The sequence below is a fragment of the Hypanus sabinus genome, chromosome 17, assembly GCF_030144855.1.
Source record: "Hypanus sabinus isolate sHypSab1 chromosome 17, sHypSab1.hap1, whole genome shotgun sequence".
NCBI classification, from domain to species: Eukaryota; Metazoa; Chordata; class Chondrichthyes; order Myliobatiformes; family Dasyatidae; genus Hypanus; species Hypanus sabinus.
In genome coordinates, this window is record NC_082722.1 from 70206933 (window position 1) to 70229976 (window position 23044).

The following is a 23044-nucleotide window of genomic DNA, read 5'->3' on the forward strand; positions in this document are numbered from 1 at the left end:
AAGGGCAGCAGAGCAGCTTATCAGTTAGTGTAAGACTACTACAGCGCTAGTGATCTGGGTTCAGTTCCATCGCTGTTTGTATACTCGCCATAACTGTGTGGGTTTACTCCCATATTCCACAAACACACAGGTTGGTAGGTTAATTGGTCAAATAAGTATAACTAGGCAACATGGACTCATAGGGCCAGAAAAGGCTGTTACAGTACTGTATGTCTAAATAAATAAAGTAATTGATGAATGATTTTCCTTGGACCAGGCATTCGGGGTAGATTTTCCACTGGAAGCATTATTTTCTTTAAACCACTAACTCACAAGCAACACAAACTAGTCAAAAAAAAAGAAATCAATTAATAGGTGACAGAGTTGACATTGAAGCAGAATGAATGCAAGAATTCCTTCTGTAAGTGATGCGATGTGACTAGTTTGCCACATGATGTGCTGCGTGAGACTGTTCACTTGACTACCGACACTGAGAAGAAGCAGTCAGTGGAAGATCTCCCACAATGTCCTATGACAGCACACTTTGCAAAAAATGCCTGTGTTCTGGGAGACAACTGAACCCAAGGTGGAAGATCAATTCAGTAGACAAGTTACTTTTAGTACAATTGAAAAAAAGACAACAGGCTGTGTGATAGTTTAAGTATACTGATAACTAAAATAATTTATTATTTTTCTGTGTGTGTGATGTATATATTTTATTAAACAGAGAATGTTCCTGAGATACCAATCCACAACATGTCAACAGCAGTTCTAAACAAACTGTGGTAACATCAATCCACAGCATGTCATCAGCAATCCTAAAGAAACTATGGTAACATTGCAAAAGACTCAATTTAATTAGTTGGCAGTTTACAACAAAGAATCAGCACGGAAAACATGGTAAATTAAACTAAAAAGTACAGAAATTGAGGTGATAGCACAAAAATTATATGTTGAAGTAAACGATTAGAATGGCCAATGTGGACCAACTTACACGTGAAACCACAAGATCTCATAAAATATATTAACCCCTATCCTCTTGAAGACAGAAAGAGGGAATGTACTGAACATGCTCATAACTTACTAGTTGCATACTTTGCCAAGAGATATTTTTCCATACTTGCCATTGGATTATCAATGTCAAAATCAACCTTAAACAAGGGCTTTTGTCCTAAGGCTAAATAGCCCACGATAATACAGATCTGTGCAGTGAAGCCCCATATAGTGAATGACTTTTGCAGCTGCCGATCTTTAAACGTAAAGAAGTGCAGCAACATCCCTGAGTTGTATGGAGTGGAAGAGTGCTCCTCTGACTTTAAGAAGTGGTACAATGGAAGGATAAATACATCACTCACTTCATCAGCATTGGGCTGTGGCCTGAAGGTATCTGAGATAAATGCCACCACCGGTGTTACCAAAATATCATCCTGTGGTGGGTCAGAAAGATAAACATTATAATGATATATATATATATATTCTTTGACTCCCTGCCCATGATGATTATTTCCCCCCAAAAGCTGGCCAAACCTAATCACACACTATCGAAGTGACTTGCGAAATTCAGTTTCCATCTCCATCTCCCATTATCTCTACAGTCCCCTTCCTAACCAGCCTTTTGATATACAGAATATCAATCAACAGACATGAAGAGCAAATTACTCACAATTCAGCCCAATTTGTCTATGCTGATGAAGATCCCTATCTGAGCTGGTCCCATTTTCCTGTTTGGTTCCTTTCCCATCCATGTCCAAATGCCTTTTCAGCAGCTCTACCACTTCCTCTTGCAGCATGATCCACCTACCCACCACTCTGTGAGTGGAAAGGTTTCCCTCAAGTCGTTTCTTACCTTACAATAAATCTACGCCATTTAGTTTCCAGCTTTGGGGAAAAAGTCCATGACCATTCACCTTTTTATGTCCTTCGTGGTTTTATATACCTTAATAAGATCACCCCTCAGCCTCCTACACTTCAAGAAAGAAAGCTTCAGCCTATCCAATCTCTCCTTATAACTCAAGTCCCTCTGATCTGGCAACATTCTTGTTGACTCTGCTTTCTATAGCCCCTTAAGTGCCACCTAGACTTCCTCGCATTTATAACCCTTACTCTGGCATGTAGAGTTAGGAGTTACAGTGAGAGTAATTAGTTTGACCTGTGAGTTTATTTCTCCTCTCTACCAGTACTATAATTCACTAAGAACTAGCCATAGTCTAGCTCTGGTCCAGATGCCTGTAAAAGCCACTGTTACCTTGTTGATGATAGGGACCAATTTGCAGATAACCTCCACCTGATCTGGAGGAAGGCCGATTTCTTCTTGAGCTTCACGGAGAGCTGTATCTATGTCACTTCCGTCTTTCTTTTCCTGCTTCCCACCAGGAAAGCAAACCTCTCCTTGGCTGCTGTGCAACTTTAACACAAAAACACAGTTAGAGAGAAATATCTTTGGGAACTATTTTAGAAGTTTCCTCCACAGTATAATGATTATTATAATCTACACATCTGCACAATAATATTAAGCGTAACAGACTATAACTGTATTTTTCTCATACATTGCTAGTGATGTAAATATTTAGCTGTATCATTTACTTCTGTCACTCATTTCCTAAATTCATTTCGTCTTACAGGGAAATGTAATTGAAGAGCACACACAAAATGCTGGAAGAACTTAGCAGGTCAGGCAGCAGCTCTGTAAATGAATAAACAGTTGATGTTTCGGACTGAGCCCATTCAGCAAGACTGGAAAAGGAGAAGGAAGATGCTAGAATAAGGTGGGAGGAAGGAAAGGAGTACAAGCTAGAAGGTGATAGTTGGAAAAGATAAAGGTCTGGAGGAGAAGGAATCTGACAGGAGAGGAGAGTCGACCATGGGAGAAAGGGAAGGAGGAGGGATACCAAGGGAGGTGATAGGAATGTGAGGTGAAGAGGTAAAATGACCAGCATTTGGAGAAATTGATATTCAAGCCATCAGATTGGAGGGTACCTGGACAGAAAATAAGGTGTTGGTCCTCCACCCTGAGAATGCCTCATCATGGCAGAAAAGAAGGCAGAATGCAAATGAGGGTTCAGTCTGAACCAAACTAGTACAACAGGACCAAGACAAGATTACTCCTCTATAGTGTCTGTAGCTATAAAGTTGGCCAGCTTCTGGGTGTGGAAAAGGCAATTAATCTGAAGTTCCAAAGTTTGAAGTAAATTTATTATCAAGGTACATATATAGTACATTACATTACAGCAAACTAGTTATGTGCTTTACCTGTAATCTGGAGGGCATATTTAACAAGCCTGCACTGAGTTTAAATCTAGTCATGGCAAATTGGGGATTCAAATTCAGTTATTCTAGTAGTGGTGATAATGAAGCTGGTAGTTTGTAAAAAATATATCTATCAGGTATGTTGATATCAGGGATGGAAAACATGCCAACTTACCCAGTTTTCTCCAAATACTGCTTAAGACCACAGCAATGTAGGTGTTGTGTAACATAATTAATGAATCAAATTCATGGACAGTGCACACTGGTAGGAACAATCAAAAAAGTTTTCTTTCTAATATTCTATTACCAGTTCCATATTAACTAAAACTCTATTTTCTCATTCTTTTTCAGAATCTGTTGTTGCTGGAGCAACGTAACTAGCACAGAGTTTCGCTAGTTACAAGGGATTAGTGTTCGTTACTGAAAATGGCACAAAATCATCCTTATGGCTTGCCCAGCATTGTAGACTCAGACAGTTCTAACACAGGTACAACCCCCACCTCACCATCAAGGACATCTTCAAGAGATGATGTGTCAGGAAGGTGGCATCCATCTCTAAACTCTTTGTCATCCAGAATATATTCTCTTCTTATTACTACCATCAGGAAGGAGGTACAGGAACCTGAAGACAAACTCTTAATAATTCAGGAACAGCTTTGCCATCAGATTTCTGAATGATCCATGAACCCATAAACAATACTTCATTTTTCCTTAGCACATTTTTTTTGTAATTGATAGTAATTTTATGTCTTTGCACTGTACTGCTGTTGCAAAACAACAAATTTCATATCATAAGCAGCATGGTAACGTAACACTATTACAGTGCCAGCAACCTGGGTTCAATTCTACCACTGTTTGTAAGGAGTTTGTACATTTGCTCTGACAGTGTGGGTTTCCTCCCAAATTCCGTACATATGTTAGTTGGTCACATAGGTGTAATTTGCTAGTGTGGGCTCATTGGGCCAGAAGGACTTGTTATGGTGCTGTATCTCTAGATATGATTATCAGTCTGTAATAATAAAGTTGATTCTGAATCTGGATTCTGCACCACCACTGCCAACACTGCAATGGTGCAACCAACGAGTGCACTATTATGAAAATTGTCAGTCTGACACTGGCTGATGTTGCATCACAGATATTATACAGCAAAAATTAAATGCTCTCTTCACTTTTTAGCTGTTTGTTATCTTCAGATATGCAACTTGGACAAGTTTTTTCTGGAAACTTAAAATAGTGGTTGTTGGAAATTACAAACAAAACACTTTTCTATGGAAGGCAGCAATACCATATGACTGCAGGAAATAAATCAGGTGGCAATTTTACTGCAGGTTGTACTTAATCATGCAAGTTTTCTACTCTACCCTGAAAGCACCATCATCAGCAGAAAGTGATCCAAACTGCACATCTCCTGAATTCTTGATATAAAATACATGCTTCAAATGCTATCTGTAACTCTCAAGTGCTGTTGCCTATAAATGTCTCCAACCTGCGAGGCATGCAGTTTACATTAAGATGATGAGTAGTTAGGTTTACAGACTGAATGCAACAAAACTGTCATCATATGTAGTCAACACCCAGCCAAACTACAGCACTTTTTGGATTTCTGCTGGCACGGTTGCACACAAGATCCCATCATGGGCTATGTGTTTTGAGTGTGGATTTGGCAATGGAGATGAACAAGAGCACACCAACTTAGACTAAATGCTCATGGTCTAAACTTGCCAGGTATTTCTGCTCAAGGTCCACAAATATGCAAGGTGGACTCTTCTGTAATGGAAGTGGATGAATGTGAGAATCAGAACACTTTAAAAATATTTTTCTACAAAGTTTATTTCCATCTCTATAGCTTGTTAAGTTTAACAACTGCAAGGATCTGAGAAGATGGCAGCACAGGTAGTTTAGGTGGTGAAGAAAGCATATGGGATGCTTACTTTCAATACAAAAGGCACAGAATGTAACACCAGGGATTTCATGGTACAGCTTTGTAAAACATTGGCTAAACGACAAACTATGTGTAGTTTTGGCTGCTACATTTTAAGGAGTGATTGCACTGAAGAGGGTGCAACAGAGATTCATCAAGATGTGTGGAAATGAACAATTCAGTCACGAGCTGAGAATAGATATTTGGGGTTTGCTTTTCTTGAAGCTGAGTAGACTGAGTGGGCACTTGATGATGCTATATAAAATTGTGAGGGGTGCAGGTAAGGTAGACACTAGAAAACTACCACTTTAGCAGCGATTACTAAAACCAGAGGGCACAGGTATGAGGTAAGGGGTAGGAGGTATAGAAGGGATCTTGGGAAGATGACTGGATCTGGAATGAACTGTTTGATGTTGTGTTGCAGGCAGAGACTCTCACAACATTAAAGTGCCATGTCGATAAGCAATAAAATTGCTAAGGTATTGAAGATTATGGGCTAGGTGTTCCAGTACCCAGGGCATGCCCTTTTCTCATTGTTATCACCAGGAAAGAGGTACAGAAACCTGAAGGCACATACTCAGTGATTCAGGAACAGCATCTTCCCCTCTGCCATCCAATTCCTAAATGGACATTGAACCTTTGGACGCTACTTCACAGTTTTTAGAAAACAGTATTTCTGTTTTTTCATGTTTTTTAAAATCTATTTGATATATGTAATTGATTTACTTGTTAATTTATTATTTTTTTCTTCTCTGCTAGATTATGTATTGCATTGAACTGCTGCTACTAAGTTAACAAATTTCATGTCACATGCTGGTGATAATAAACTTGATTCTGATCTGATCTGATTCTGATCTAACATGGGATTAGCACTGGTAGGTATTTGATGACGATGCACTGAAGGGCCTGTTTCTGTGCTATTATGCGCATCTAATAGATCAACGTTTTAAAGTGCTTATAGATTTTTAAAAAGCATTTTAAAGTGTTAAAGTGGTTTAAGTTTTATAATTTTTTCACTAAATTTAAGACTGAATGTATCATTACTGAAAAGGCAGTTCTGACACTTTCATCAGACACCTGTCAAATTGTCCAAGACTGCAAGAAATCAGAGTTCTGAACACAGCCCCAGACCCTCAGGAAAATGGTACTCTCCTTCAGTGATTTGGTCTACACTTCCTGTTGCCTTGGAAAACCAGCCAAGGATCCTCCCACCATTCTCTCTTCTCTCCCCTCCCACTGGACAGCAGATACAAAAGTTTCTGAGAACACATAATACCAAGCTCAAGGACAGCTTCTAACCATTGTTGTAAAACTTTTGAACAGACCTCTCTTGCTATAAAACTCTTGATCACAATCCCAATCTAGATTATCATGATCTTTGGAGGTTATTTGCATTTCATCTCCTCTGTAACTATAACACAAGATTCTATATTCAGCTTTTTGTACTTTTTCAGTGTACTTATATATGGCACAATATCTAGAAGGCATGCAAAGGAGAGCTTTCCACTGTATGTGTGCAGCAGTAAACCAATTATCAATTCCAAATTTTCTCACTTTTTGACCAGCTTAGGGTTCGATCACCCCACACACCACTTTCTTATTCTGCACGGCCCATAGAATTTTCCAGCTGGAAAAAGCCAAGTATTTTTTTCTTATCAAAATCCTTTACAAACACAGATGATTCACCAATACTCATGTCTTTCCTACAGAGACTGGGAAATAATGTTTTTTTTAATATTAATTTTAATAATTGGGAAATCTGTGCACTTTATTAAACATCTTTACTCACGATTCAAACCATCCATTTTATATGAAGTCAAAAACTATAATCTACTGGAAAAAGATCACTCATACAAAACTCACCTTTTTGAAATGCATAATAAATACATCTAAATTATGGCACCAACTTTTCTAATTTAGTTTCTGAGTTAAGATCAAAAGCGCTGCAATCTAAATCCTCTTAATGGGATTACCTGTTGACTTATCAACCGAGTAGTTCTAGTAATTTTATGATTCACATCTGTAATATTATATTAACATTTTTCAACTGACTCATCTTGAAATTTATTCAAACAGTAATGTACCTGTGAAATTTTTAAACAATCCACACTATTCAAATGTTTAAAAATATAGACTGGATAAGGTGTTGGTCATCGTAAATTAGTACACATCTTGCACGCAAAGATCTTGTTTTAATTTTATGTTAATTGAACACCAGCTCAGCTTCCTTCTTTAGATCATTTACAAAACCTCTACAAATTAAGAGAAAACTCAGCTAGACCTTTAGTTAATAATCATTATAGCTCAAAGCAAAATCAATGTAACAGCAAATTTAGGAGGAGGTTATGACAATGTTGACAGGTGAATACTAAGCAGAGGAGGTAATGCCTTCAGTGCAGAAGGCTTCTGAAAAAGTATGGAACACATCGACCTTGTATGGTCAGAGGGGAACATAGATTATTTAAAATGCAAAAATTCAACATTTATCCAGTTGGGATATATATCAATCAGGCAGAATATGAGATGTTGTAGTTCAAATTTGCATGCAACGTCATGATGGTAGTTGAGAAGGCAGAAATGGACGGTCAATGTAGAGAAGGCTGAGGACAGTCAGGTCTGTGGAAATGCTGGACAGAATGGTCAATGTGGAGAATGTTGAGAATGGACTGGTCAATGTGGAGAAGGCTCAAGACAGACAGGTCAGCATGGTGAAGGTTGAGGATAGACAGGTCATTGTGGAGATGGAGTACAGATAGGTCAGTGTAGTGAAGGCTAAGGACAGCTCAGTGTGGAGAAGGCTGAGGACAGGTCAGTGTGGAGATGGCTGAGGACTGACAGGTCAGGGTGGAGAAGGCTGAGGACAGCTAAATCAGTGTGGAATAGGCTGAGGAAGGACAGGTCAGTGTGGAGGTGGTGGACAGACAAGTCAGGGTGGAGAACCTGAGGATAGACAAGTCAGTGTGGAGGTAGACGGCAGATGTCAGGGTGGAGAACCTGAGGATAGACAAGTCAGTGTGGAGGTAGACGGCAGATGTCAGGGTGGAGAACCTGAGGATAGACAAGTCAGTGTGGAGGTAGACGGCAGATGTCAGGGTGGAGAACCTGAGGATAGACAAGTCAGTGTGGAGGTGGAGGACAGAAAGGTCAGTGTGCAGATAGCTATGCAGTCATTCATTAGATTCACAGATGGTGCCTGATCCAATGAGTACTTCGAGCATTTCCTGTTTTTATTCCAGCTTTCCAGAAGCTGCAGTATTTTGATTTCACCTTAATAGTGGTCTATCCTGATGTATAATTATATATTTTAAAGTGATTTCTAAAAAAGAAATATATAATGACACATAAAACATATTTCTACAATTAAAGAGCCTGTCAGGGATTAGAAGGCTCACTGCCCATCCATTAAAAGTGTTGGAAATGCAGGCTACCACACCGGTGAATTAAATTGCTGATCTCTGTGGCTGAGTGGCCACAAATGCCCTGTCATATTAACTCAGACATTGCTTACACTTTCTATTCACTTGTACATTACCTTCATGGATCTGACTGTGAGCAGGACGTGGAGCTCCTCATTTTTTATCAATAGAGGCACAAGCACTGAAGCTCTGGGAAGAGTCAAGTCTGAGTATTTACTTCCTATATCGTACAACTTCAACGCATGCTTGGCCCTCTCTTTAATAGAGGTTCTAATGGAAAATAAAATAAAAATTGTCATGCTGAATCCTGAATTGAGTTTTAAGTATCTGACTAGAAGCTATGGATTAAGGCAATGATATTGTGAAGATGATCTTCTAAAGAGGACAAATAGAAAAGCTGTCTCCTTTCTGGTTCCAATGATAAATGCGGTTTGAGAATATAAATCAAAACTGTGGATATATCTGCTGTTGGAGGTGGGAATGAAAAGAAATGGGACTGCTGGGAATGTTTTGACAGCTGGCATGGATCCAATGGGCCAAATAGCTTCCTTCAATGTAAGAGAATGTGAGAAGCATGATTGCTGGCAAAATCCATTCAGAGTTTTACATATAGCATTCAGGCAGAAATCAGAGAGAGAACCCATACAGATGAATCTTAAGCATGTCAGATTAGTGCATTCAGTTTGTCAGAACACCATATAAAGGAAGCATTTTCATAGCTCTCATGTCATTGGGGAGCGGGGGTGTTCAGCTAATTGGTCCAGAATGCAAACATTTTGCTTTAAGCAGTAGTTATCAAATAAACTCATCAGTTAATGATATGGTAACAATTACCCTGCTGTTTTCTAGCATTTCAAATATACAATTAGAGACAGCACTCTGGAATTTTAGTATCCTCTGCAATCTTAATCTGCAAATTTCTCCATAAAAGTGTTAATTTTGTGTTTAAAGATTAAATCTGGTGAAATTAAATATTGGCTGTGCACTTCAGCGAGAGAATAGTCTGGTATCTGAATTAAGTAAAATTTCCCCATCCTCTTGGAGCACGGAGTCATTAATCTTTCTGACTGAATACCATTGTAACACCAGGGACGTGGTATAAAGAAGTACACAGCGGCTGTTATTCTCACCAAAACTGTATGTAGAGAAGCTGAAGTTAAACAAGGAATGGTTCTCAAACTTACAGTAGAAAGTAGAGGGCTACGTAGGAGAAGGATTAGATTGATCTTAGAGTCAGTTAAAAGATCAGCTCAACATCATGGGCTGAAGGGCCTGTACTATGCTGTAATGTTCTATGTTCAATGCTTATATCATTTTTCATTTGATAAATATAAATATAATGGTGGTGAAATCTTTGCCTCATTTGAAGAGCCATTTCCTTGCACCTCAGGGTATACCTTCTGATGGTCAAGATAAAGACCTCTGCCACTTACTGCCAGCAGCTGTTTTCCCCAAATGAAAGTAAGTTCCTTGCAGTTACCACACTTTGAAATTAGGAAAAGTCATTGATTACAGAGTTGGTAGGTCTCAGAATCAGAAAGATCTGGGTTTAAGTCCATTTCCAAACACTTTAATCTGATTCTACGATGTTGTAATGAAGAAGGACCATAATGTTGTGTTGGCTGTCTTGTACGAGACTCGAATTCAATTGTTTAGTGGCAAGCTCAATAGCAAATGTACAAATGCTCATAATGATGCGCTGATTTACAATTATCCCTCACCTAATATTATTTTAAAAATTAACTCTTTGAGATAATAACTGGATTATTTCTTGGTACCTGCTAAATCATTTTCTATAATATATTGCTGACCACTCTGTAACTGGTTGTAATTGGGTGACACTATAGTGTAGCAGTTAACATAATGCTATGCAGCACCAGTGATCTATGTTTAATTCCCACTGCTATCTATGAGTCCTGAAGAAGGGTTTCAGCCTGAAATGTCAATCGTTTACTCATTTGCATAGATGCTGCCTAACATGCTGAGATCCTCCAGCAATTTTGTGCATGTTGCTATCTATAAGGAGTTCCTATGTTCTCTTCGTGACCACATAGGTTTCCCCTGCTATTCCAAAGACATTCAGGCTAGGGTTGGCAAGTTCTGGGCATGCTACCTTGGCACTGGAAGCATAGTAACACTTCTGGCCTGCCTCCAGCACATCCTCAGACTGTGTTGATCGTGGATGCAAATGACACATTTCACTGTATGTTTTGATGTACATATGTCAAATAATGCTAATTCTTAAAAATCTTTAACATGCTTTGACGTGTTCTGGGGGTGTAAAGGCAAAGTGTATTTGCAAAACAAAATTGAATAGCAACATTTTGATTGTTGTAATGCATTTCCCACAAATTAACAATCCTTTGCCACTGAAAACGGGATGGATTCACTTCACAAGCCAGTTCAATATGAAGTAGTACTAGATAATGGTGATGATCTTAAACACTTCATCATTCCTCAAATTTTTATGACTACCAGAATTTCTAATCATTGTCATCCATGGTTATTCTCTAGTGTCCTCAATGTACTCAAGCTATGGAGAATGGTAAACATTGCAGCTCTAGCAGAGTCCGGTATGAAGAACAACAACCATGAAGATGAGGGTTTCAGTAGCAGGTGGGTTGAGGCAGGGGTAGAAGCAAACACAATCAGGAAGAAGATAAAGGAGCCTCAAAACCCACAACACCAGGTTCAGAAAGTTATTATGCTCAATCATCAGGCTTTCAAATCAGAGGGAATAACTTTACTTGCCCCATTGCTGTACTGTTCCTATAACCTATGGACTCACTTTCAAGGACTCAATTCATGTTTTTGATATTTACTGCTTATTTATTTATTATTAGTTTGTTTCTTTTGTACCTACACAATTTAGTGTCTTGCACATTGGTTGTTTGTCCGTCCTGTTGGGTGCAGTCTTCCATTGATTCTATTATGTTTCTTGGATTTACTGAGTATGCCCACGAGGAAATGAATCATTGTGTTGTATATGACAACGCGCAGTGCCTATAAAAAGTATTCCCTCCCCGAACTTGGAAGTTCTCATGTTTTATTGTTTTACAACATTGAATCACAATAGATTTAATTTGGCTTTTTTGACACTGACCAACAGAAAAAGACTATTTTGTGGTCAAAGTGATCTAAATTGATTACAAACATCAAACACAAAATAACTGATTGCATAAATATTCACCCCCTTCAAGTTAGTATTTAGTAGATGCACATTTGGCAGCAATTACAGCCTTGGGTCTATATGGATGGGTCTCTATCAGTTTCGCACATCTGGACACTGCAACTTTCCCCTATTCTTCTCTGCTCAAGCTCTGTCAGATTGCATGGAGATTGTGAGTGAACAGCCTTTTTCAAGTCCAGCCACAAATTTTCAATTGGATTGACGTTTGGATGCTGACTTGGCTACTCAAGGACATTAACTTTGTTGTTTTTAAGCCATTCCTGTGTAGCTTTGGCTTTATGCTTGGGGTGATTGTCTTGTTGGAAAACAAATCTCCCAATTCAGTTCTCCTGCAAACGGCCTCAGGTTTTCCTCCAGGATATCCCTGTATTTTGCTGCATTCATTTTACCCTCTACCTTCACAAGCCTTCCAGGGCCTGCTGCAGTGAAGCATCCTCACAGCATGACGCAGCCACCACCATACTTCATAGTAGGGATGGTGTGCCTTTGATAATGCGTGGTTACGCCAAATATAGCATTTAGTCCGATGGCCAAAAAACTCAATTTTGGTTTCATCAGACCATTGAATGTTCTTTCAGCTGACTTCAGAGACTCCCACATGCCTTCTGGCAAACTCTAGCTGAGATTTCATGTGGGCTTTTTTCAACTGTAGCTTTCCCTCTGCCACTCCCTCATAATGCTGCAACTGGTGAAGCACCTACGCAACAGTTGCTATATGGCAGTCTCTCCCATCTTAGCCACTGAAGCTTGTAACTCCTCCAGAGTTGTCATAGGGAGACCTTGTGGTCTCCCTCACTAGTACTCTTCTTGCATGGTCACTCAATGTTTAAGGACAGCCTGCTCTATGCAGATTTTCTGCTGTGCCATATTCTTTTAATTTCCTGATGATTGACTTAACTGTATTTATTGACTTGGAAATTTTCTTGCATCCATCTCCTGACTTTTTCGCAGAGTTGCTTGGGCTGTTCTTTTGTCTTCATGGTGTAGTTTTTGCCAGGATACTGGCTCACCAGCAGTTGGACCTTCCAGATACAGGTGTATTTTCACTACAATCAATTGAAACACCTTGACTGCATACAGGTCTCCAAAAACAGATCTCCATTTAACTAATTATGTGACTTCTAAAACCATCTAATTGCATCAGTGATTTAGTGTGTCATATTAAAGGGTGGGGGGGGGCGTGAATATTTTGCAATCAATTATTTTGTGTTTTATATTTGTAATTAATTTAGGTCACTTTGTCAAGATCTTTTTTTCACTTTGACATGAAAGAATCTTTTTTTGTTGATGATTGTAAAAAATAAAGCTATATTAAATCCACTGTGATTCAATGTTGTAAAACAATAAAACATGAAAAATTCCAAGGTGGGTGAATAGTTTTTATAGGCACTGTATACTTGCATGGATAATAAATTTACTTTGAACTTTGATGAAGAGGATATGGGAAGGAAAGATAGTTTCAGTGAAAAAGACTATACAGGGAACTTGCTAGTTTCTCTAAAATGGAAGGAATTAATGGGGTAGGGATAATCTACCAAACAAACACTTCAGAACTAAATTATGGTCAACGTAAAGATTAATTGCACAGATACTAAATAATAAAAGAAAATTCAGAATACAAAAAAGATGATAGAGAAATTCAAGGGCAAACACAAAATACTGCAGGTAGTTACATATTTCAGGGAGATTAATGTTCAAAGTTCAAAGCAAATTTATTACTGAAGTACGTGGTGGGCTAGGTAGTAAAAGAAATAATGATATTTAAGACAGAAAGCAAGGAGGCACATGTAAGTAAAAGGTAAACCTGTGATAAAGAAATATAGTAATAAGTTAATTTGAATTAAATGAAGTAGACTAAGAGGAATTCCACATCCACTAACGCTGGCATGGATGTCACACTTGTGCTGTATATGTACTAAAGAATCAAACTCAGCTAGGACTAAGCCTTCAAACCAGATACTACCCATAAAAAATAAAGCGATAGCAGATACAATCTCATTCACAAACAGATTACTGAGAATAAAGACAAATCATAGTCTGTGCTAACATAATTCCTCTATTCAAGAGACAGACTAAATCCTCAGAATTATAATTATCTGATCATCAATGGCAAAAATAATGAAAGAGACCAAACAATTTAAGATATAATACAAAAAATCTAGAAAATTAAGATATACAAGAGTAGCCAGTGTAGAATTTCTCAAAAATAATTATTTCTAGTAATAAATTAAAGAACAAACAGTAGAAAGGAAATGTAGTAGTTGTAAAATATGTTTTTTTCAGAATACCTTGATAACATACCACATGCATGATTATGGTAAAGTTGTGACAATAATGACTATTTTCCAGAGGAAAGATATGACCTTTCATCCAGAGGCAGCGGTTGAACTCTCACCACGACTGCTGGAGATAAACCTAAATTTCAGACTAGGAAAAGGTAATGAATGGTACATCCTGGTGATGGAATAACAGTCTTCAAGTTTTACATTCACAATTTGGCCTCAGGAATTTGAAGTACAACTTTAAAATTTGTAGATCAGTAGATTAACAACTTGTTAGATGGAGTATAGGAAAATATATTGTTAATATGAAGGAGGACTTTTTAAAATACTAGGTATTATTTTATATTTAAAGGAAAAAGTATTATTAGTTGTATTGAACCTTAGACCAGATTTAAGTGCATAGTTCCAATCTCCATTTATTGCAGAAGGTGCAAAAAGACAGCAAGGACTATCAAAACAATAAGATGTGAGTCTCAAGGAAAAATGAACAGATTCAAGCCACCATCTTTGATCTGATGGATGTCTTTATGATGATGAAGGAGATCTATACATCAGAGGGGACAGACATAGACTGTGAGGCTGGGCATCCAGTTGTCACTTTAATTCTCCATCTCACTTCCAAATGACCCACCTCCTATACTGCTCCAATGAACTCCAAAACCAACTTGAGGAAAAGAATCTTATTGTTCACCTAGGCATGCTACATATGCCAGGGCTCCACAATGAATTCACTACCTCAATGTGCCAGAACTGGCCAGTTTTGACACAAAATCAACAAACTCAACATTCCTCTTTCCACAGATGATCACTGACCAATTACTGATTTCCACTGTCCTGACATTGTTTTCTCTCCCTTTCATCTCCTGCTCTAAAAAGATCAGTTGCAATGAACCAGTCCTTACCAACTTCACAGAGCCCCAAACAACACCATGTGTGTCACTCAGTGTCTCTTAGTCTAGACACACTATTACAGACACTCCTTTTGCTCTATCTAATGGTCTCCTTTCTCTGCTGCTTAAACCTTGATTGCTTTCCAATTTTGTCTAGTTCTGATGAAAGGTCAACAACATGAAACTTTAATCTTTACCTAGAGTGTACTTACAGTATAGAACTCGCTATTAAAGGGAATGTTTTTAGTAAACAGCATGGACATATTTCAGCAGAAGGTAGAAACAAATATTTGTAAGCAGAATGAACAAGAAATGTCCTCAGGAAAAGGCTCGGCCCAAATATCGACTCTTTATTCCCCTCCATAATGCTACCTGACCTGAGTTCCTCCAGCATTTTGTGTGCATTGCTCAGGATTTTCAGCAACTGCAGAATCTCATGTTTGCGAACAAAAATGCTGACCAACGAAGGTGAAGGAAGTTCATGTGCAGCATGTATCCAATGAGCAATATCGTCTGATGTAAGCTATTCCCTCTTGCAGAGAATTAAAATTAGATCTAGGTCATTCAGAATCAAAATCAGGAAGCACATTTTTGTGGGCACGTGGGATTTTATCTTAAAAAGGTTAGAAACATAGAAAATAGGTGCAGGAGTAGGCCATTCAGCCCTTCGAGCCTGCACCACCATTCAGTATGATTATGGCTGATCATCCAACTCAGAACCCTGTACCTGCATTCTCTCCATACCCCCTGATCCCTTTAGCCACAAGGGCCATATCTTACTCCCTCTTAAATACAGCCAACGAACTGGCCTCAACTGATCCTGTGGCAGAGAATTCCACAGATTCACCACTCTCTGTGTGAAGAAGTTTCTCCTCATCTCGGTTCTAAAAGGCTTCCCCATTATCCTTAAACTGTGATCCCTCGTTCTGGACTTCCTCAACATCGGGAACAATCTTCCTGCATCTAGCTTGTCCAATCCCTTTAGAATTTTATACGTTTCAGTAAGATACCCCCTCAATCTTCTAAATTCCAGCGAGTATAAGCCAAGTCGATCCAGTCTTTCTTCATATGAAAGTCCTGCCATCCCAGGAATCAATCTGGTGGGTGGATGGGTAAAAGGAATCAATGGGATAACAGACAAAGGCAAGTAGAGTTGAAGTCAACTGAAAGAGTAAATGGCTTCCTCCTAATACTAGATTTTAAAAATACACGTTTCACCTTTACATTTCACCTCTACAACTCTTCTTTGCATTCCACATCCTCTTGACTTTTCAACCAACTTATACCTACCTCCTATACCAGCATGTATAAAGCATAAGTCTTGCTCTAAATTGCGATTAACCAAAATTGCCTTATTTTCAATTGCTTTCACTTGCATCATTGCCAAGGATTACAATCTCTTTTTTTTAATTTGCTCTTCCGTCAATTCCATACCCGACAAAGGCTTTTTATGAAGAACTGCAGTACTTGATCAGCAAATCATCCTAAACAAGCAAATGACAAAAAATATCACCATCAGCCTCTTTATACTGAATCACCCGACAGGAAAAGGTAATTTGGCCCATCATCCCTGCGTTGGCACCTTGAAAGAATTATTCCATTTTGCTCTTTCTATATAAACATCCCAATTTTTAAAAGTCTAGATAAACTGGGATGTGGAGAGGATGTTTTCAATAGTGGGAGAGTGTAGGACCATAGGGCTCAGCTTCAGAACAGAAGGAGATCACTTTAGAACAGAGATGAGAAGGAATTTCTTTAGCTAGAGGTTGGTGAATGTATGGAATTCATTTTTACTGGCAGCTATGGAGGCCAAGTCATTGGGTATTTTAAAGTGGCTGTTTATAGGTTTTTGATTAGTAAGTGTGTCAATGGATACAGAATGAAGGCAGGTGAATGGGGTTGAGAAGGAAAATAAATCAGTCATGATCAAGTGGTGAACACACTTAATGGGCTGAATGGCTTAATTCTGCTCCTATGTCTTACGGACTTTCTCTGTAACCTCAGAAATCTTTTTCAAACACATGCAAATCCATTTTGAGAGTTGTAATAAAATCTATCCTTTCAAACAGTTTAAAATATTTTACTTGTAAGAGCCTTTCCCTCCCTTTACTGTTTCTTGTTCATTTCTCCAGGCTATGACAACATATACTTCATCTAAAGCCAAAGAGCATGCAGCTTCATAACACATGTTGCATTATATTTATGTTATATTTCAGATATCCTTCCCTTTAAAATCAGTGTTACTACAATGGATTATGGATTTTTTGTTTTAAACACTATGTGTGTTGATATCTACTTTGCCAGGATTAATACTGATTCCACTTCCAAAAGCATCAATACTATTTGGAACTGCTCCTGAAATTCAAAATACAGTTGGTCCAAATGGAACAGTCATTACCCTCACACCAACTTCATTCTTGACAACGTCTGTTCATAAATTTCAACCCTAAGATTGCTCAATGAGTCAAAAATACAAGAGACAACAATAGAATAATAGAGCTCAATATTAATGCTCTCTCTGTTGCAATAAAGCTGAATTCGAGTACTATGCCAATTCTTTTCTTACTAATTTAGTTGGAGATTAACATGCATAATTCAGCATTAAACCAATTAAAAATGCGATGGTTTCTTTTTAAGAATGAAGCTTAAAAATGGCTTCATCTAAACATATTCCAAGACTAAAATCAAAAATTCATGCTGCCTGAATATTTAAGTAAAATATAACTGATGTTTTTTTGACTATAAAAATAGCTTTTTAAAATTATACATCATATTAGTAAACATATAAAATATCCAGACATTATTCTCACTCTATTTTTGGCATATTGTGTGTGTCATAAATGTGAAGAATTTGCTTAAAACGTTCTACTGGTTGTTGAAAAGAAGAACAATAAGAATGCTAGAGCTTTTCATTGACATGATCTCTTATTCTTTCTGTTTCATGTTTTGAATCTGTCCTATCATTCATCCCTTTATTGTTTCGACTATGATCTGTATTACAGCAACTCATCTCATTCAATCAATCAGCACTCATCCTTAATAATTATTTCACAAGCTATCAAACTGTACATTGAAATAACTACATGTAGATAGGGTTCTTTACCTGGGGTCCATGGATCATGGTCCATGGCATGGAAAAGGGTTGGGAACCTCTGATTTAGATGAATAGACACTGATGTTAAATTAGATATGCACTGCAAACTGAACATTGTACTTTTGTACTTGAACAAAATGTGTTTAATGTAGCAGAATATCCTGAGGCCTTTCAAAGGAATACTACCAAGTAGACACTACAGCACACCAAAAATAATAGAAAAAATGATGAAAATCTTGATCAGTTTTAAGGAACAAGGTGGTGAATTACTTGCCAAAATAAAAGTTGTTTCTGACCTTACAGATCTGCTACCAGGCTAGTCTAGTTCTGCTGAACCCAGAAATTTAACGGTGGAAGATCTATGAGTGTATAAGAATCTCATTATCTAGCTCTTGACTGTCATGAATATTAATTGTCATTTTATCAGTCCAAGCTTGGTTGAAATCTAAGCAAAATGCAAGCACAGGCTGCCTCATTTTCTGAAGATCTGTAAATAGAATAGGACAATCTACAATCCTCAGCTAATGTACCCACAATTGAATGTGTGATGTAGCAAGCTCATCAATGAGGTAACTTCAGATAATTACACATCTGTTCAATATACTGAGGAGGTTTTTCAGCTAATTCAGAATATACATCAGGATTAAAACTTTAGTTTATGAAGTCATAAGCAGAACAGAACTGATAAACATAATACAGTGGCTTCTGGTTAACTGGGTCTTCGGTTAATCGGGGCAGCTGCTTATTTCAGACAAAAAGAACAAAAACAAATCAAGAAAATAGTCAGCATTCCCTTTGTTTATTTGGAAAACTATTTCACTTAATTGGGGCAGGAGACTATTGCCAGTTTCTAACTACTATCAGTCACATGCACTTACCGGCCACGCTTTGAGCAAACAGTTTTTAAGTAACATCAACTTGCGTTGCATGTGTTTGTGTTCAAAAAGCAACAATTTTTGTCACTGATAGTTGGCAAGAAATAAGCAGTAAGACAACTCAAAACCATTTTGCTCACTGCAGTTTTAAGCATTCAAGCTTGGAGATGCCAGAAATGGTCAGGAGTGAAAATGAAATTATTCCACTAGGTCAACAAGTTTAAGAACTATGAAGAATTTAAAGGTACAGTACTGGCAATCATCTTCAATGTTACAATCAAAATGAAGATTCAGAGGAAGCAATCGTTGACAATTGAATGAAGGCAGTCCATTATCTACACTAGATGCCTGTGCTGGTTTTTTATTTACAGTCAAAAGAATATGATGTGGATGGATTCCTCCGTGGCTAAGTATTAGGGACTAATACAGTTTTACAGTACAGTAGTATTGATAGTGTTCTAATTTGTGCTGTACAAATTACAATTCAACAATTCTACAATTCAACCACCAGGGGCAAGACATGTTAAAGTGCCGGGGTTAGGACTGAGCTTAAGTTACTACTCAATGCACTTTAGTAAACTATTTAAGAACTTTTTAAAAGCTATTTATTAATGCTTTTTGGGAGGGTGATTTTAGATGCATATCATATTTATACTGAGTTAAATACTGTATGTAATTAGTTTTGCAACAATAAGTGTATGGGACACTGGAAAAATGTTGAATTTCCCCTTGGGGATGAATAAAGTATCTATCTATCTATTTCTTTAAATACATACATTGTTACTCAGTTTACCTTTTTTATACCTTTTTAACTACTTCCATGAAATTTCAGCTAATTGAGGCAGCTGTGTAATTGGGCCAAAATATACTGGTCCCAATGCGTCCCAATTAATCAGAATCCACTGTATATTCTTTTGGAAGGAATGTTTTCAGTGAATTGTGGGTTTTATGGGTATCAATAGTGATAAGCTTTATGTTCCAACTTTTACTGGAAACTAATCTTATTTTCCATGCTGAGATTTGATATCATGTTTTCCAGCCATCAGCTCAGGTCTCTGGAGTTTTAGCATCAGACCACTACTGCTAAGAAAACGTAGCTACAAGGAAAGAAGCAGAGACCTTGGAAGAGATTTCCAGGTCTTTCAGTTTTGGCAGATAAAGATGTGACAATCCATGATGTAATGATAGACTTGGCAATGATTTGGGCCAAAATCACAGAGCTTAGACATTTCACAGCCAAGTTAAAATGTATTACAATAGATGGATGAATTATTTATTTATTCAGATATCCAGCATCTTAAGTTTTGTTGTTTCATGTTCTAGTTCCGTGAAGGCTTGATAGACCAGCTGCTCATCACTTAATTTTAATGATTTTAGGTTCCTGAAGTTTAAATCGAGGAAGGGCAGTGTGACATGAGGGGGAAGGGTCAAGTCCACAAGTGACCAAAGCAGGAATGATAGTAACCACAGGTAGGCTAACGTGAAGGTGCAGAACAAAGGTGAAATGTGATTTCCTTTTTGCTAAAGCAGTTATGTTCCAAGGTTTTCCTCAGGTTCAAACCTAATACCATGTTTGCAAACAACCTGATTTAGTCTCAAGAAGAAACTGGCAAGAAAAATAGAGCCAGTAGCTCTGAACCGTATTTTGTGCAGGGGATAAAGAGCAGCTTTAGTATTCTTCAGGTGGATAAAATGTCTACAGGATCCTGAGTCTACAGGACAATGGAAATACCACTGGAACAAATGGAGAGGTAGAGAGAAAGAAAATATACGGAAACTGATGCTGAATTTCCAGATGATTTCAGCAGAGGCTTCCACTTGGTGATGTGAGTCAATTTACATGATACGACTGATATTGAAATGCATAAATTTAATTTAACCTCTAAGCACAAAATTCAAATATACTGAAATGAGCATCTACTGTTGAATCAATGTAAATTTACATTAAACAAGTAAAATATATTTACATAAATAATTAGTTGACCACAGGCATAGATTTAAAAAAAGGTCTTGGTGAAATTATAATGAGCCTGGTAAGGAGAAAACGTATCAATGCGTCTTGCCTTCCAGAAAAAAACATGCAGAAAAAAACACAGAAAATATTAAAAGCATTCAGATTAGCTCATATGTGCAAGAAGAGGTAATAGCTAAAGTTTCAGAATAAAGACCCTTCATCAGAACTGGGAAGAAACCAAAAGAAATCATGTAAAACCAGGAATGAAAGGGTTAACGTTTGAGTAGTACTTGATATCTCTGTACCTGACCTCTATGAATGTGGGGGCAGGAACATTGAAACATACTGGACACTTAAAGAGTAAATACTGATAGAATGAAATGAGGAGAGGATGTTTCCATTAGTGGGAGTCTCTGATCCAAGGGCACAGAGATAAAGGGATGTCCCATTAAGACAAGGATCAGGAGAAATGTCTTTAGCCAAAAAATGGTGAGTTTGGAATTCATTGCCTCAGAGGGCTGCAGAGGTCAATTCACTGGGTGTATGTAAGGTAGAAATCCATGGGTTCTTGATTGTAAGGGAGTTAAAGTTTTAAAGAGAAGGCAGAACAATGGTGTTGAAAGGCAAACACGAGGAAATCTGCAGATGCTGGAAATTCAAGCAACACACAAAAAATGCTGGTGGAACGCAGCAGACCAGGCAGCATCTATAGGGAGAAGCGCTTTCGAAGTTTCAGGCAGAACCCTTCGTCAAGACTGACAAAGGGTCTCGGCCTGAAACGTCGACAGTGCTTCTCCCTATAGATGCTGTCTGGCCTGCTGCATTCCACCAGCATTTTGTGAATGGTGTTGAAAATCAGCAGCCATGATTGAGTGGCAGAGCAGATTCAATGGGCTGAATGGCCTAATTCTGACCCTGTATCTTGAGAAAGAAAGTTGTTTCACTTCAGAAAAAAGTGGGTTATGCTTTTGATAGAACACAACCAGTATGACCATTGGAATAAACTATAAACAAGAGCAGTTTTATCGGATTTATTCCTGGGAAGTGGAGACTGCACTAAGCAATGGGCAATGATTAAGACTGGTCTTTACTGACTGGATTTATAAGTTCTTATTAGGACATTCAAAATTCTGAAAGATAATCAATCGGGAGACGTTACGAGGTTTTTCCTGTGATTGGAGTTTTGTACTGAAGGGCCGACCCAAACCCTGTATTTCCCTCTACGACCCCAGACTCCTCCCACTTCCTCACCCTCAAGTCCTTCCCTCCATCACTTCAAACCGGTCTCATGCCAAATCCCCTCTCTCCAAACTCACTGCCTCTTCACCCCCTGTCCCCCGTGATCTCGGTTACCGGGCCTGGTGACCAGCCCTCCCCTAGCGGCGCCCGGTTATCCGGCTCGGTCCTTCCCTCTTCTCTCGCCCGCGGCTTCATAAAGCAAGCCATATAGATAGAGATAGACAGAGGAGACCTTGCCGGCTGGTACTCGGCCATCCCTTCGCTAATCCTCTCTTCTCTTCCTCCACAGCGACTCCGAGAAGCAGACGGGGGCCAAAGGGACTACCGAGGGAGCGCCGACTCCAGCAGCAGCGCCCCTCCCGCCCCAGCAGAGCATCTCAACAGCCCTTGATTGCATAATGACCCTCTGTGACAACCCCGTGCCTCAAGGTTATCTCAATGATATTCCCAAAGTAATATACACCATGACACTGCTGCAGGATTCACCCGTTTGTCTCCAGATGCTAATACCTCAATGCCCACTTAAAGAGAGTCCTCCATTAAATCTCATGCTCAGATGATAGTACCTCCCTTACAACCCACACCTCTTGCAGCGGGTACTTCAACTTAGGTGTTGTTCTGATCTCCTATGTGCTCAAGTCTGAACTGCAATTTTAGAAGCAATCCAAGATTAACAATTAAATTACATAACCTGATAATTAGACATTTAAAAACCCAAATTCTCGCTTTACTAAATTGCTAATTGTTCAATTCAGATTATAGTGGAATCAGAACTCCCAGTAACTTGAGCTCTCTGAAGAATTTAGAAACTGAACAAGGCCATGCAAACTGAAGAAAGATAATGGTGGAGAATTAGTTGCTTTTTGTCATTGCATTGAGAAGGCAAGAACAGTGGTATGAGTTCCCTCTGCTGGGCACTAAATAAATAGAATCATTTGCTTCATCAATAGGTCATGGA

The 23044-nt window shown here is 38.4% G+C and overlaps 1 protein-coding gene across 2 annotated transcripts; it reads right to left on the reverse strand.

Moving 5' to 3' along the window:
* Positions 1–638: 638 nt before the first annotated feature.
* Positions 639–22439, reverse strand: nudt7 (nudix (nucleoside diphosphate linked moiety X)-type motif 7). Of its 2 annotated transcripts, none has more exons than XM_059993271.1 (4): positions 22319–22439; positions 8679–8832; positions 2225–2383; positions 639–1406 (listed from the first exon to the last, which is right to left on the reverse strand). In XM_059993271.1, the coding sequence occupies exons 1-4, from the start codon at positions 22339–22341 to the stop codon at positions 1053–1055; spliced, it is 690 nt and encodes a 229-aa protein (XP_059849254.1). In that variant the 5' UTR covers positions 22342–22439; the 3' UTR covers positions 639–1052. The 2 variants fall into 2 exon arrangements, with proteins under 2 accessions (XP_059849254.1, XP_059849253.1); XM_059993270.1 differs by lacking the exon at positions 22319–22439 and adding an exon at positions 16215–16352.
* Positions 22440–23044: the final 605 nt, after the last annotated feature.